At 44.3% G+C, this 13,204-nt stretch overlaps 1 protein-coding gene across 1 annotated transcript in view; it reads right to left on the bottom strand.

The window, feature by feature from the left end:
• Positions 1-1,329: 1,329 nt before the first annotated feature.
• Positions 1,330-13,204, bottom strand: part of STXBP4 (syntaxin binding protein 4) — an 80,536-nt gene continuing 68,661 nt past the window's right edge. Inside the window, exon 23 of the mRNA XM_038157482.1 lies at positions 1,330-3,010. Within this exon, the coding sequence (XP_038013410.1) occupies positions 2,938-3,010 (73 nt within the window). The 3' untranslated portion in view covers positions 1,330-2,937. The remainder of the gene's footprint in view (positions 3,011-13,204) is intronic.

The following is a 13,204-nucleotide window of genomic DNA, read 5'->3' as shown; positions in this document are numbered from 1 at the left end:
CGGGGAGGGGGTGAGAGCGGTGTCCTGCAGGAGGAAGGGAGTGTCCAGGCTGGGAGGTTGCCCTGCCGGGGGCTGTTGCCCTGCCGCGCCATGTGTTCCTGCCGCCGTGGTGAGCGGCGGCTTCGGCACCGATCGCCCCCGTGTCCCCCCACCTCCCGCCCGCCGCCTTGTCGCTATGTCCGGCTCCGGGGCACCGTGCGGGATGAGCTCTCGCTAGGGCAGAAACTCTCCCGGGCCGCTGCCGCTCGGAGCCGCTCCCGCTGGAGCCGCGTGCGTAGCGCTGCGGGTCAGACCTGGCTTGGGTCGTGACTACAGGGACAGCAGGGATCGCGGATGTCGCGTTTGGGTAACCCTTAGCCTGGCCTGGCCTGCACTCGGTCCTGCCCTTAGGTCTGAATCTGTTCGTGCCCCTTTGCTGAAGGCTCAATAACCACCCCCTCCACACTCCAAGTTATTTTAAACTCGTTTTACAAAGGAGGGACTGCAGGCTTTAGGTAAAAATCTCCAGCACGGTTCATGAGATTAATTTTCTCCACTGTTTTGCAGCAGTTCCCATTCTCTTATACATTGCCTTTGCAAAGCCTGTAATGGAAGTTGGGAATTTTGTTCTGAAATATCTCTTGGAAACACGACTGCAGGGCTTTTTTCTGCATAGAGAAAGCTGGAGTAAAAGTGGGTTTTTTAGGGATCCAGCTGACCAGTATGTTTCAAGTCACCTACCTGTATTTTCTCCATAAACATGGATAAAAGTGGGGCAGGAAGATGATGCAGTAATCATGAGTCAGTAGAATTATGGTCACTGATAAACGGAGAGACACCCTCTCCCATGCTGGGAGACAGGTATTGTACAGTCAAGCTAGAACTCTGTGTGTATTTAAATATATACTGGTCTGAAGAATTCACGCTTTTCTCTTTCTGTCTCAGGGTTAAATGGGAGCCAGTACTATATGTGCAGTGACAGATTTCTCAAACCTGAGAGATCAAAGCTTCTAGTCAGGTATCTGTATGGTCACAGCTGAACTGCTACTGTCACTTCATTCCTCTGTTAAATATGTTCTGTCTGGACAAAAGAGTTGCAAAAGTAGGCGGGCAGAGAACAAGCTGCAAGATGGAGAGGATAAATAATGCAGAACAAGTGTTCGGGTCAAGGCACAGGACAGACTAAAAAAAAATGGTTTACAGTACCTTAAATACCCACTGGTTCATCTACTGAGTAGATCTCCACTTCAGCCCTTTGGGAGCCAAAACAATGGTTGAAAGGATTGAGCGAGATGCTCAGAAAAAACCCCAAAAGCAACAAAAAACCAATCAAACAACAACAACAAACAAACAAACAAAACCCAACAAAAAAAACAAAAAACCCCAAAAAACCCCCACAAAACAAAACAAAAATTAAAAAACCTCCAAACCTAAAAACACCCAAAACAAACACCCCAAAAAACAACCCCCTGAAAAAACTAAACAGGAGAGAATTGGAAAAGGCTCATGATTCAGCCTTTGTTTTAGTTCTGATTTGTCCCAAAGCAGTGCAAGTTCCCAGGCTGGCCTCACAGGGCAGTGCATTTCCAGATATGTGACACAGAACGTGGAGGGCCATGAAAAGCCACATGAGAACGCTCAGATACCCACACCCAACTGAGCTGAAAAGCAGCAGCTTTTGAAGAGAAGGTTGAGACACAACGAGGAGCAATGCCTGCCCCCCACCTCCCTCCCCTCCACAGAGGTTCTGGCCAGGGCCCTCACTTGGCTTTCCAAGTGAAAGCCGCTACCCACAGCACTGAATTACTGAAAAATGGATATTTATTGTCCCCGTGGGGTGCAGCTGAGCGAGCTGGGGCTCCTCACAAGATGAAAAATGCCTGTTGAATGAACCATGTTCCTGCCTTTTTTTCATTATTTTTTAATTAATTTTTTTTCAACTTTAATTGAATGTGGTAGAGACAGGTTTGGAACTGCTTTTGGGTGATGGCAGAGGAACTTCTCTTAAGTAATCTGGGGTGGTTCCAAAAGGCATTCCAGTTCTCAGAAAAATAGGTATTACTAGTCATTGCTTATATGCTGTGAGTTGAAAGATTAATAATTTTCTCTGCCAAAATTTACAGGCAGCCTTTACCATGACAGCATAGATCAAATGCATGTTCTTGCCTGGGCAGCTGACCTGGTTTGAACCCAGTAAGTGTGGTTCTCAGTGATGACTACAGTTTTGGAACAAATACTCTGCTCTGCTTTTTAAAGCAACCTTCCCCCTGTAAAGCATTAACCAGACTCTCAAGGCCATTCCAGGCACCTCTGCCTGTGGTGCCTTGGCGAATAATTCAGACCCAGTAGGTGTAAGCAGCCAGATGACAGAACTGGATTGAGACAACAGATAAGGGAGTAGCTGACCCGTTTTTCAGTCAGACCTTCCCCTCAATAAGGACAACTCCCAGCTGGTGCCAATGGGAAAAACAACTTGATCCTTCAGTTTATTCCTCTGCACTCCATTCCTCTTCCTTTTTCACTCTTGGCTTGCGTGCTGCAAGAAGACAGTTTAGAAATAGCTGTTCTTACATGCTCAGGCTGTTTGATTTTGGAATTTGGCATCGGTTTTCCTGGAGACAGAAAAGCACCCACGAACACAGAATAAAACAGCCCATCCCCAGGCAGAGCTGCAGCAGAAGGAAGGAGTGAAAGGTACAGGAGCTGAGCATCATCCCCTCCTTAATCAGAGTTTCTATTGAAGTCAATGACCCAGATTTCTCTGACTTCAAATGGTTGCTTTCAGAGAGCTTGCCGGAGGCATGGTGCTGGGGAAGGTCAGGCAGACTTTCCCCTGAAGAATTCCACATGCATAGGCTTATCAGCTCGGGATCTGTACAGCTTGATACTGCAAACCTGTGCTCTCCATCGAGCTGTCTCAAAGTCACTAAGTGATTGCTGCCTTGGGCTTCAGGCTTACTAGGCTGCCCTAAGCTTAGGATTTCTTTCTGTGATTAATTCTGTGACATCCACCTTGCTCCCAGGTTTCCCTCTGGAAAAAAACAAAATGCAGAAAGCACAGACGAGTTCTTCATCATATGTGTTTAAATTATTAAGAATCCAGAAATATGATAAACCTTTCTTATCTTTGGCAGGAAAGCCTGACCTTCTGTGGAAGACTGGGAAAATTCCTACAGACAAAAATCAGGCTTCTAAACATTAAGGCATTAAAGTCATGCTATGTCTTTTAATGAAAGAATTACTGTAACAGCAGCAAGTAGTGCAGAAATGCACATTATTAACTGTATGCAGTTTGTCCTGCAGGTTTAGATTAATTAACTGTTGTTTCTGTGAGTGGGGGTGTTCTTTTCCCCCTCTTTTTTTAATGCACTCCCCCTCTCAGTTCCATGCAGTATCTGACCAGATTCCTGACACCGCTGTCAGCCCACAGTGCCCTTCCTGGGTACCACAGGTACACCCAGCCAGGGCATTCTGCTAAATTACCACCTCTCTTATGGCCCATTTTGTTCTATTTAAATCTCTCATCAGGAATTTCAGCTGGTAACTAGCTGCCATATCATATCAAAATATGTTAAATATCAGCCTACCAGGCTTCCCAGGTTTTTGAAAACCTGCTTATGCAAATATCAATGCATCACAGAGACTGAACACTGTCTTAAGAGGCAAATGCACCCTGGATTCTGTGTGTGTTTATCTCCCTAATTTATTTGATACAGAAGGTCTGATTAGACCTCTAAAGATTACAGTTTAAAAAGGCTTGGAAAAATAGAGTAAGTTGGACTTTTTTTAAAATGTATATTCCAGCCAGAAACAGCTTTACTGGTAGAGAGCATCCCAAGGCTGGATTTCAGTAGCATGGCTGGGTGTTTATCAGAAGGAAAAGGTGGTATTTTCCCATAATCATATGTTGGCTTTGTCCTACCAGTGTCCAGGGTGGTGCAGGATGGAGCAGCTGCACACTGCAGACTGTGCTCTGAGGGACAGGGACAGATAAGAGCCCTCCTGCCTCTCCTCTGCTGGAGTGAGCAGCTCTGCAGAGTCCTGGTGGCTCCTCTGCAGGCCCAGGCTCATTGCTTGGGTCTCTTGCGAGGACAGATGTGCACAGAGACAATGTACACTGAAAGAGACACCTCGTGTTTGCCATTTCAAGCAGCACTCAGCTCTGTAAAGTTTTTCTGCATTCAAGTGAAATGTTTAAGTTAATTGAGACGAATACAATGATAGCTGGCAGCTGTATCTTAACAACCCCCCAACATACACAGGCACAAGGAAGCAGAGCAGCCCTGCTATTGTTTGTTGCTTTGTTCTGCCTTTGACTTTTTTTTTCTTTTCTATTCCATGATTTCTTTTAAAGTTATCTGCACCAATGTGGGTGCATAATTGACTGTATTTGGACTAAAGATATTCTTGTCTGTATGTTTTCCTGGCCAGGCATTTAGACTACAAGCAGTATGGAAAGCATTAGGCAGTAAGTTATGCAGAAACATCAGACAGAACTGTTTTAATATTAAACCAGCTTTGTAATATTTTTATTCACATTAATTTTTAAAGCCTTTATAAAAACCCCTTTACTTTATTGGCTTGCAGAGTAAGTTAGTTTTGAAGGCTTAAAACTGGCTTTTTCATAACAAGTTTCGTAGGTTTGGGGTTTTTTGTTTGTTTGGTTTTTAACTGCCAAAGGGCATAAACATATAATTTTCTATAGCCACCTGACAGCATCCATGCAGGAAGATAAAGGTGTCCTCCTCCTGTATTTTCTCTTAAATGACTTTGACCTGGAGAATACGTTATGTTGATTGGCATGAGAAAGAAGGCTGTGATCTTATTTTTACTGTTTGTTATAGCGGCTTCAAACTTACCAAAGAAAGAAATAGAGGCTTTTTAGATGGCTGCTTGCCAACAGCACTAATCAGAATTTTAATGAGATTTTTTGAGGCCTAAATTAGGTCTAATTAACAATGTATAAAGCTAATGTATAATGCGATAGAAGGATGTAGCTTACTGCATATAGAATGGGTTCTGATCTCTTTAAAAATAGAAATGTTGACCAAAGTGCACATTTTTATGCAGGTTTACATATCTGCAGCTCCCTAGTATTTCTGCTGTTATGCCTTATTAACAAATTGCCTTTGGAAAATGTGGCCATCAACTTCATAACAACTTTGGCATCCCTTCAAGGGAATAATGCAGGTTCTTATGGCTGAACTCCCTGTGTGGTTCCCACTGACTGACACAGACTCCTGGGTCCTGCAGTGCTCCCTTTGCTATCCTCCTGTCTCCCTGTGGCCCAGTGTTCTCCCATTGTTTGTGGGAGAGAAATGGCCTGGGACTCCCATTTCCCAACCAGCACTAAAGGCAGGATTATATTTAGTCCACACACACAGTTTTTCTCCAAGCATTTAAGACAGAAAATGATTAACAACTCCAAAACGTCATCCTCAAATCATGGCCTTGTTTCTGCCCCCAGAGGGTATTTTGTGCAAGGAGGGATGAACTAAAAGGATTTTTCTCTATACAGGAGTTTGTAGTTACTTATGGAACCATAATTCAGTTTTCTCTTTGTCTGGCTGAGCTGTTACATATAAACTATTAAAAAATAAATCTTGTATCCCAGTTGCTCATATTAAGCTTAATGCAATTAAACACCTCAAAGTATGGAATTGCTGCTTCTGCCTAAGTAAACATTTTTATTCACATACTCAGACCATTAATGGGAACCCTCTTGTAAAGCCTCTTTCCAAATTTCATGTTTAATAAACAAATCACATTTCTTTATGCCAGAAAAATCAATACCTCTTCTGATTCATTTAGCTCATGACAGATGACCAGCAGCAGTAACAATGGGGGCAAAGAGCCCACTGAAACAGGCCAGAACAGAATGAATATAAATCCCAAAATAAACTCTGCTCCTCTCACAAACTCAGGCTCATCAGTACTGTGCTGTTGGGCTGAACTGTTCAGAACACTTGAATGGGACTTTAAGTGCTGCTCCAGAACAGGTTTATCTGCAAAGTTGTAACCAGAGCTTACACTAATTAATAGAATCTGTCGTTGATGAGGCAGTCTGTCAACTGACCATAAACGTTGAAGCAACATCAGACACACTCCAAGGAAGCTTAAATAGCCATTTCAGATATGTATTTCTCGAAGTGTTTAAATAAATATATTCACATCAAGTTAAAGGAAAGAGCCAAACCACAGGGCAGAGGGAGCCAGAATAATTTTGCATCTGTTACAACACTCAGAATAATGTTTGGGTTGATTTTATGGTGGAAATATTTGTTTTTGAGCTGGAATTTTGGTAACTTGGAACAGATGTTCACAGTGTTGAAATACTGTCTGCCCATGCAGCTCTGTTAAATCAAATGCTGTTACACATTTAAACTAATCTAGGAAAAAATTAATATACTGTGAAATTGCTAATCTAACAAAAGGTACATACTAATAGGATTCCAATTTGATTATCTTTCCATTTTATAGGAATCTCAAGCCGTACAATAACACCTGTGAAAAATTACCAGAGCAGTGAGATTTCATTTGGTTTGTAACCCTGAATGGAGAGGAAGTGCTTGTCTATCACTATTTCAAAGCGTTTTTCAAAGTGTTGAACCAAATCAGCTTTCTGACTTTTTCCCACCTTTGCCGAGCCCGGGGTTATTTAAACAATGCAGAGAGAATAAGGTTCTTGTAATGAGAGCGTTATTTGTGCCTCCTAAAAATCATTAAGAATTAGGTATCGTATTTTTTAAAATCCTATTTCTATCTCTTTAAGACCTCTGACTGCAGAGCAGCCGGGAACGCAGCTCTCTTTCCCCACTGATTGACTCACACCCATCACCACTCAGCCGGAGGAGTAGCGGGAGGGCGTCTCCACCCTCGTTCCCTTGGCCGAGGGAGCAGCGTAGTCTGAAACCCACAGACGACTTTGCATCCGCCCCAGGGGTACTGAGCTCCCCAGCTCCGAAGCAAGTGGCACTTCTCTCACTTTGGAGAGGCTTTTTGCCTTTTCCCCTTTCTTCCTAGGCAGGCAAGTTGCAGTCTCCTCTGCAAGCGCAAACATCCCGAAATATTTGCTGATGCGAATTCCAGGCTGCCAGCAGAGCTCTGCCTGATGTCTTTACGAGGGCTGCGATTCCTTCTAGGAACTTTCAGATATTCCAGTGCTGTGCTCTTCCTTCCCAGGAGAGATCCAGGTAAGGTGGTGTGCAGCTGTTTAATAGCTATCCCATTTGCAGCCACCTCTTCCTTTTGTGCCATCACTCTGTTCTTAGTGACCGATGGCACTGCCCTTGCCAGGGCCTTGCTCCTGAGTGAAGCAAACATTTAGAATTACTGTAAGCTGAGCTCTTGCAGTTGTACTCATCCATGTTCACTCCCTGCTTTGGTGCCCTCATGGCGCGGCATGGCATGATCCCTCCCTCAGCCCGGGAAGTGCTGCCGCTGCCGGGGTGCGATATCCCTGAGTGCTATCAGCTGGGACAAGGGGAGGCAGAGCAGGGGGACAGTGCGGTCTCTCCTGTTCCACACCAGTATCTCATCCTGAGGGATGCACTGGGAATGCTGGGAGAAGTGGTGTATCAAGCTGCTTGTGCAAACACAGTACAAATGCAGATTTTACTCGTGTGCTCTTTGGCAGGCAAGTTTGTATTTATAGTGGTGCCATGAGTCACCTCCTCAGCTGCCATGGATACAGAGTCCCATCCGCTGGCTCCATTCAGCACAATCAGCCCCTCACAATACTCTGCATTTGTGCTTGTACAACTCAGGATTGTTTTTATCCTTGGGGAACCTTCTTCTTTGTCCTGGAGCCATCGGGCAGAGCAATGCCTCCATGGCGAAGAAGCTTCCATGCAACAGAAACAAAATGTCAGCTGTTGCAGACATTTAGACAAGACTTTGGGAACATTTCTCTTATGCTTTGCTCAGATATCAAGCATTATTATTTTATCTTGGTCATTATCTAACTGACTTGACAATTATTCTGTTGTGTAAATTCTTTCCTGGAAAACCTGTCCTTTCTGCAAGAAGCTCATATTGTCTTACTATTTTTATTTTCTTGAGCAGGAGATAAAAAGATTATAAGCCTTTTTTTTTTTTTTTACTACTGTTTTTGAAGAATAAAATTTTTTTTTTGTAATTTAAACCTTTACACTTGATCTGGAGCCTGCACTTACTGAGACAGTTCAGTGCAGGTGTGGAAGTACCAGGCTGGTGACCTTGGCTCTCCAACCCCTGCCACCACTTGCTGCATGACCTTTGAAAAGTCACTGAGTTTTCATCAGTGTTGTCTCTCTCTCTTTGTCCCTGTTTTCGGTAGGATCAGGTAGGGGGATCTTAAGAGGGTAACACCTGTATTTGCCAGAGTTAACTGTGGGATTTCTTAGATATATAAAGTAACAAGGTCTGTTATGACACTGACAGGTTGCAAACCTCTTGTACACAGCAGCCAGGTACTTGTTTCCAGTAGAAAGTTTTACAGCAGAACATTAGATTTCTCTGAACCTCACAGTAACATCCTTTTTGGATGAAGATCCTCCATCTTTCAAGCCCTTTCACTGAGCTGCTCAGAGGCTGCTCAGCAGTGTCTGCTTGGTAACAGCATCAGCGTCGACCTCTGTCACTGCAGATTTCTGCACAAACCCTCTTAAAATGCTCCTCATAGGAAAACTGAATTGCTGAGACCCTAGTTGGATTTGAGTGTTTTGATCCTGACGTGCTGGGGGCTGTTGAGAGCTGAGCCAACTTCAGCTCCTTGGAGCAGGTGATGGACATGGCTGGTGGTGGGTCCAGCCTGGGACCGGGACACTGTGAGATGCTGTCCTGCAAGAAAACACCTTGATTGGTCTGTGTTGTGAGTAGGTGAGACTGACTTATTAAGAATTGCACTGAGATCCTTTTGAAGCCAGTCAAAGGCTTTGTTATGCTAAGATTAGTTGCTCTCGAGTAATCTCTACTACAATTCACTCTCACTGTTGCAGCTGCTACAGCTCCCTGCCACAGCAACTGGGTTTGAAATTCAAAGAAATCTGTGGAAATGTCTTATTTCTGGCATCAGGGTCAGACAAGGGTCTATGGTGGTCCATACCACTGGCTTTTCTGAAAAGGGAACACTGGCTTTGTTATAAACATAGGATTTGCTGTCATCTGAGTGTGCTTCTAAATTTGAATAAAAAGTAAAACACGCATGAGTTCTTGGGAGAGGACCCTGTAACTAACACACACTGTGGTCACAGACATAAAATGCAGTGGTTTTGCTTTGTTTAGAGAATAAACTTGTCAGTGAAGACCCCTTTGTGATACAGCAACAGCACCAACAGCACTGATGGGAATTTGAAATCAACTGAAAAACCCATTAGGCTTTCCAGTTTTATATTAGTTAACAGGAGATTTGATTTCTTTTTCATATTTTTAACATTTCCCCTCAAAATTACAAAAATCAGACTGATTTTTATTCCAGTCTGCAGGTTCTCCAGGCAGAGGACTTTGTCTACAAGAATTGAGAACCCTGGCAGCCTCTCCCTGGCTCACAGAGTGAGGCTGTGACAGAGGATGGCAGGAGCTATTCTGAGCTCAGAAGTCCTCCCTAGTGGAGGACATTCCTCTTTTCTGTTCACTAGCTGCTATTCCCTTTTACAAAGAAAGATGTCAGCTGGGTTTTCTGTAGCAGAGCTTGCTCTGCTCAAGCCCTGGGTGCCAGCAGTCCTCTGGTTTTTAGGTGCTGTTTTACAGCTGTTCAAGTGGCTGCTGTAAAAGACCAGAGGGACAGCCTGGCACCGGCCTAATCCATCAAAATATTGGGTTTTTTGAGAGCAGTAAAATCTTACTCCAGCTCTGGATCTCACCAAAGCAGATGAGGTTTACGGACTTTCTGTGCCTCAGTGTATGGATGATAAAGATAATGTTTGCCTGCCTTGAGAACTGCAGAGGAATGATGGCATTCCCACGAGGATCAACCTTGCTGGGAGCACAAGTGAGGCTTCCCTGGAAATGTGATACCATTCCAAGTGCAGACTCCAGGGAGAAGTCTGCCAGCAGTCTTTTCATCTTCCCTGCACCCTGACTCATGAATAAAGATAGGCAGAGAGGGAGGAGATGAAAAGCAGCCAGGACTGTGTTGCTGTGGAGCTATGGATCTTCCTGGGCAGTGCCTATAAATGGCTCCTCTCTTTCGGGGCTACCCAGGGTTTTAGCAGGTGTTCAGGTATCTCCCTGAAGGGTAGCAGAGCAGCCCATGGCACCCACGTGCTAAAGCAGCTCCCAGTGATTTTAGGTCACATTGACAGCAAATCTGGGGATTTGCTCTGCTCCCTCTGCTGCTGCGGCTCCCAGCATCAGCTGTGTCTGATCTGCCTTCAAGGGAGGCTGGAATCTGTTTGAATCCCACTGTAACCTACAATTTTAACATGTACTCCACCCCCCAGAGTTGTGTGAACCGGCACAGGGCTATTGTGTGCAATAGTCTTAAAAATCCTGGCAAGTTAACTTTGAAAAAAATCTCTGGTTAGGCAGTAGTTCCTGCTAGCAATTACCAGGCTTTTATCTGTAGCTGTCAGTGCACTGTAAAAAGTGGCAGTTACTCCCATTTTACAGAAGAAGCAGATGTTCTAGGGACATCTGAATAGATTTAATGCAGAAATTGCATGCCTAAAAGGTGTTCTAGAAAATCCCATCATTATCACATGACTGATTTTATTCAGTGCACCCAGGAATTCAGATCTGCTGGCTGTACTTTGCTTCTCTTATTTGTTTTAAAGTAATAGTTCTGAAGTTTTCATTTTCTGAGTTTTCTGCTGAGGCAGAGATGGAATGAGACTTTTTTTTTTTTTTTTTTTAGGCAAACATTCAGGTATTGATTTATTCATAACTTCTTGAGGTTTAATTTGGTTTTGTGATCAAGAAGCACAGAAGTCACATTTGTGAAATCCAATTAGTCTCCAGCCCGGGCAGGGACACGACATGAGGCACGTACATCCATCAGAGTCCCTGTGCCTCCCTGCTTCTAAAGCCCTCAGCCTCCATGGCAGAGCTGTGCTTCTTATCTCAGGTATTTGGGATTACTGCAAACTCAATTTACCCACTTGGGAGGTATTAGAGCTGCAGTCCTTCCCTTGGAAACATGGCAGTGACAGGGAGAGTGTGCTGACCACTGCTCTGTTCCAGGGGAGGGATCAGATGGGAACTGGGCAGGGCGGGAAAGCTGTAGATAGATGGATCCAAGAACAATTTCTGAGTGCAGCGGGCACAGAGGGAGGAAGCTGAGCCGTGGCCTTGGCTTTGGCCAGGAATGACAGCCTACTCTGCACATCTCTGCTGGTTCACCTACCTGCCTGCAGCTGCAGCTTGTTGATGCCTTTGCAGAGCACACTGGTTTTTGGATTGAGGGCTTTCTACTATAATGAGCTAAAAGTTGTCAGAGGAAGGAAGAGCTCCCCTGTTAGCACTCCCCAGGATCCAGCTCCCGAGCTCAGGGAGGTGGTGATGCCCCTGACAGGGTGTGCCTGTCCTTGCTCTAGCCCCAGAGCCCTTGGCCCCAGAGACCTTGGCTCCAATCCCCAGAGCCCTTTCCCTTCTGGCTATAGCTAAAAAAGGAACTCAGTCCTTCTCCTTACCTGGAGAGCTGTAATTTCCCTCAGCCACATCAGAAGCTGAATTGCTAATTCCCCCTGTGCTCCAGGCAAGTGTCCCTGGCCCAGAACAGCTCCCTGGGAGCAGTCACTGGTGCTGTTCAAAATGTCAGTCAGAATGACTACTGAGTTTTCTTATAAATGAGAACCTGCATTTTTTATGAATGTGGTGAAATTACCAAGGCCTTTTCCTCCAGTTTCCTGTAAGCAGGTTAAATTGTGTATCCAAAACATTGGGACAAGCAACAATAACAAACCTGGTCTGACACAGACTTCAGGGTTTTGTACCAACCAACCTCTGAGCACAGCAGTTAAACATTTTTCTGTTATCCTCAGCCAGCCACAGAAGTTTTCCTGTTAGTGAACATTTACTATTGATTTCATTTTTGGCTTTTGTATCATTCTCTGCAGGACTCTAAGTGGTTATTGGAAACAGCAGAGCCTGCAGGACTGTGCTGCTTCAGCATCTGCAGCCAGAATGGGTTAAGCAAGGGAGAATTTAGGCTCAAGGGACTGGACTGCATGCCCAAAGCTGAACAGAGAAAGGAGTAAGAGATAATTGCACTTACACATTTTCAGTTAGTACCAAAATTCCTTTTGGTTGCATCTTTCAGTTAGCCAAGTAACAAGACAGGCATTCTTCAACAGTTAGGGCCTGTTTGATCCTCTGTATTTTTATTATTTACAACAGTTCTGCATTTAATTGGTGTAATATGGTCTGAGAGTTCCAGGCAGGTTCTTACTGGGCCTCTCTGCTCCTGCTCATGCCATGCCATCAGTGATGAGTAGCTGTCTTTAGCATGGAACACGTAAGCCCCACAGTGACTAATTACAGCCCCTAATGATGGGTCCCCAGTGACTCAGTCTGGAGATTAAAATGTGCAGCTCAGCCAGGCCCTGTCCCTGGAGAACTTAATGCTCCTGCTGTTCTCAGGAAGAGTGGGGTTGGAAAGGAACAGGGATAGCAGCCTTTGGAATGAAAATGAAAACATCAGCAGGAACCCCAATACTTTGCTTTCCCTGGATCCTTTCTTTTTCCTATATAAGTGCTGTTATTGTTACATTTCTATTTCAGGAAAGAAACATAATTTTTTTTCCCATTTCAATAATTTTTAATGAATTCTCTTCACATTCAAGAGCAAGGATAGTTCTTGATGATAATAATAATTGGACCACAGGGAAATACTGCCTTGTGGGTAGATGACAGGCAGGGTACTTGAGAGGAGATGGAGACATTTCTGATCAGAGTGTAGCTTTTGGGGGTCAGGGTGAAAGAGTGACTTATGTGAAACAGCAGCAAAACTACTGATTTTTCATGGTTTGCTTTTAGCCAAGAAGCCTAACAGTGAAACAAAAATTCCCCGTAGTGACTGGCTGGAGAAATTGCATTCCTCCTCATCAGGATGAGGGGTCACTTCAGCAACCTCCCTCGTTGGAGCCCTCAGTGAATAAGGATTGTGTAGCTGCAGTTCAACATCTCTATCAAACATCCTTCTTAAGGTGAAGGAAGAACACAGCTTATGTGTGCTTTAGAAAAATGCTGGACTAAATTCTCTAGCATCTTGAGCACTGCTGTAAACAGCATATTATCTTGTAATAAA

Source organism: Motacilla alba, chromosome 18, assembly GCF_015832195.1.
Source record: "Motacilla alba alba isolate MOTALB_02 chromosome 18, Motacilla_alba_V1.0_pri, whole genome shotgun sequence".
Taxonomy (NCBI): Eukaryota; Metazoa; Chordata; class Aves; order Passeriformes; family Motacillidae; genus Motacilla; species Motacilla alba.
The sequence above is the reverse complement of the archived record's forward strand: the minus strand, read 5'-3'. Positions and strand labels throughout refer to the sequence as shown.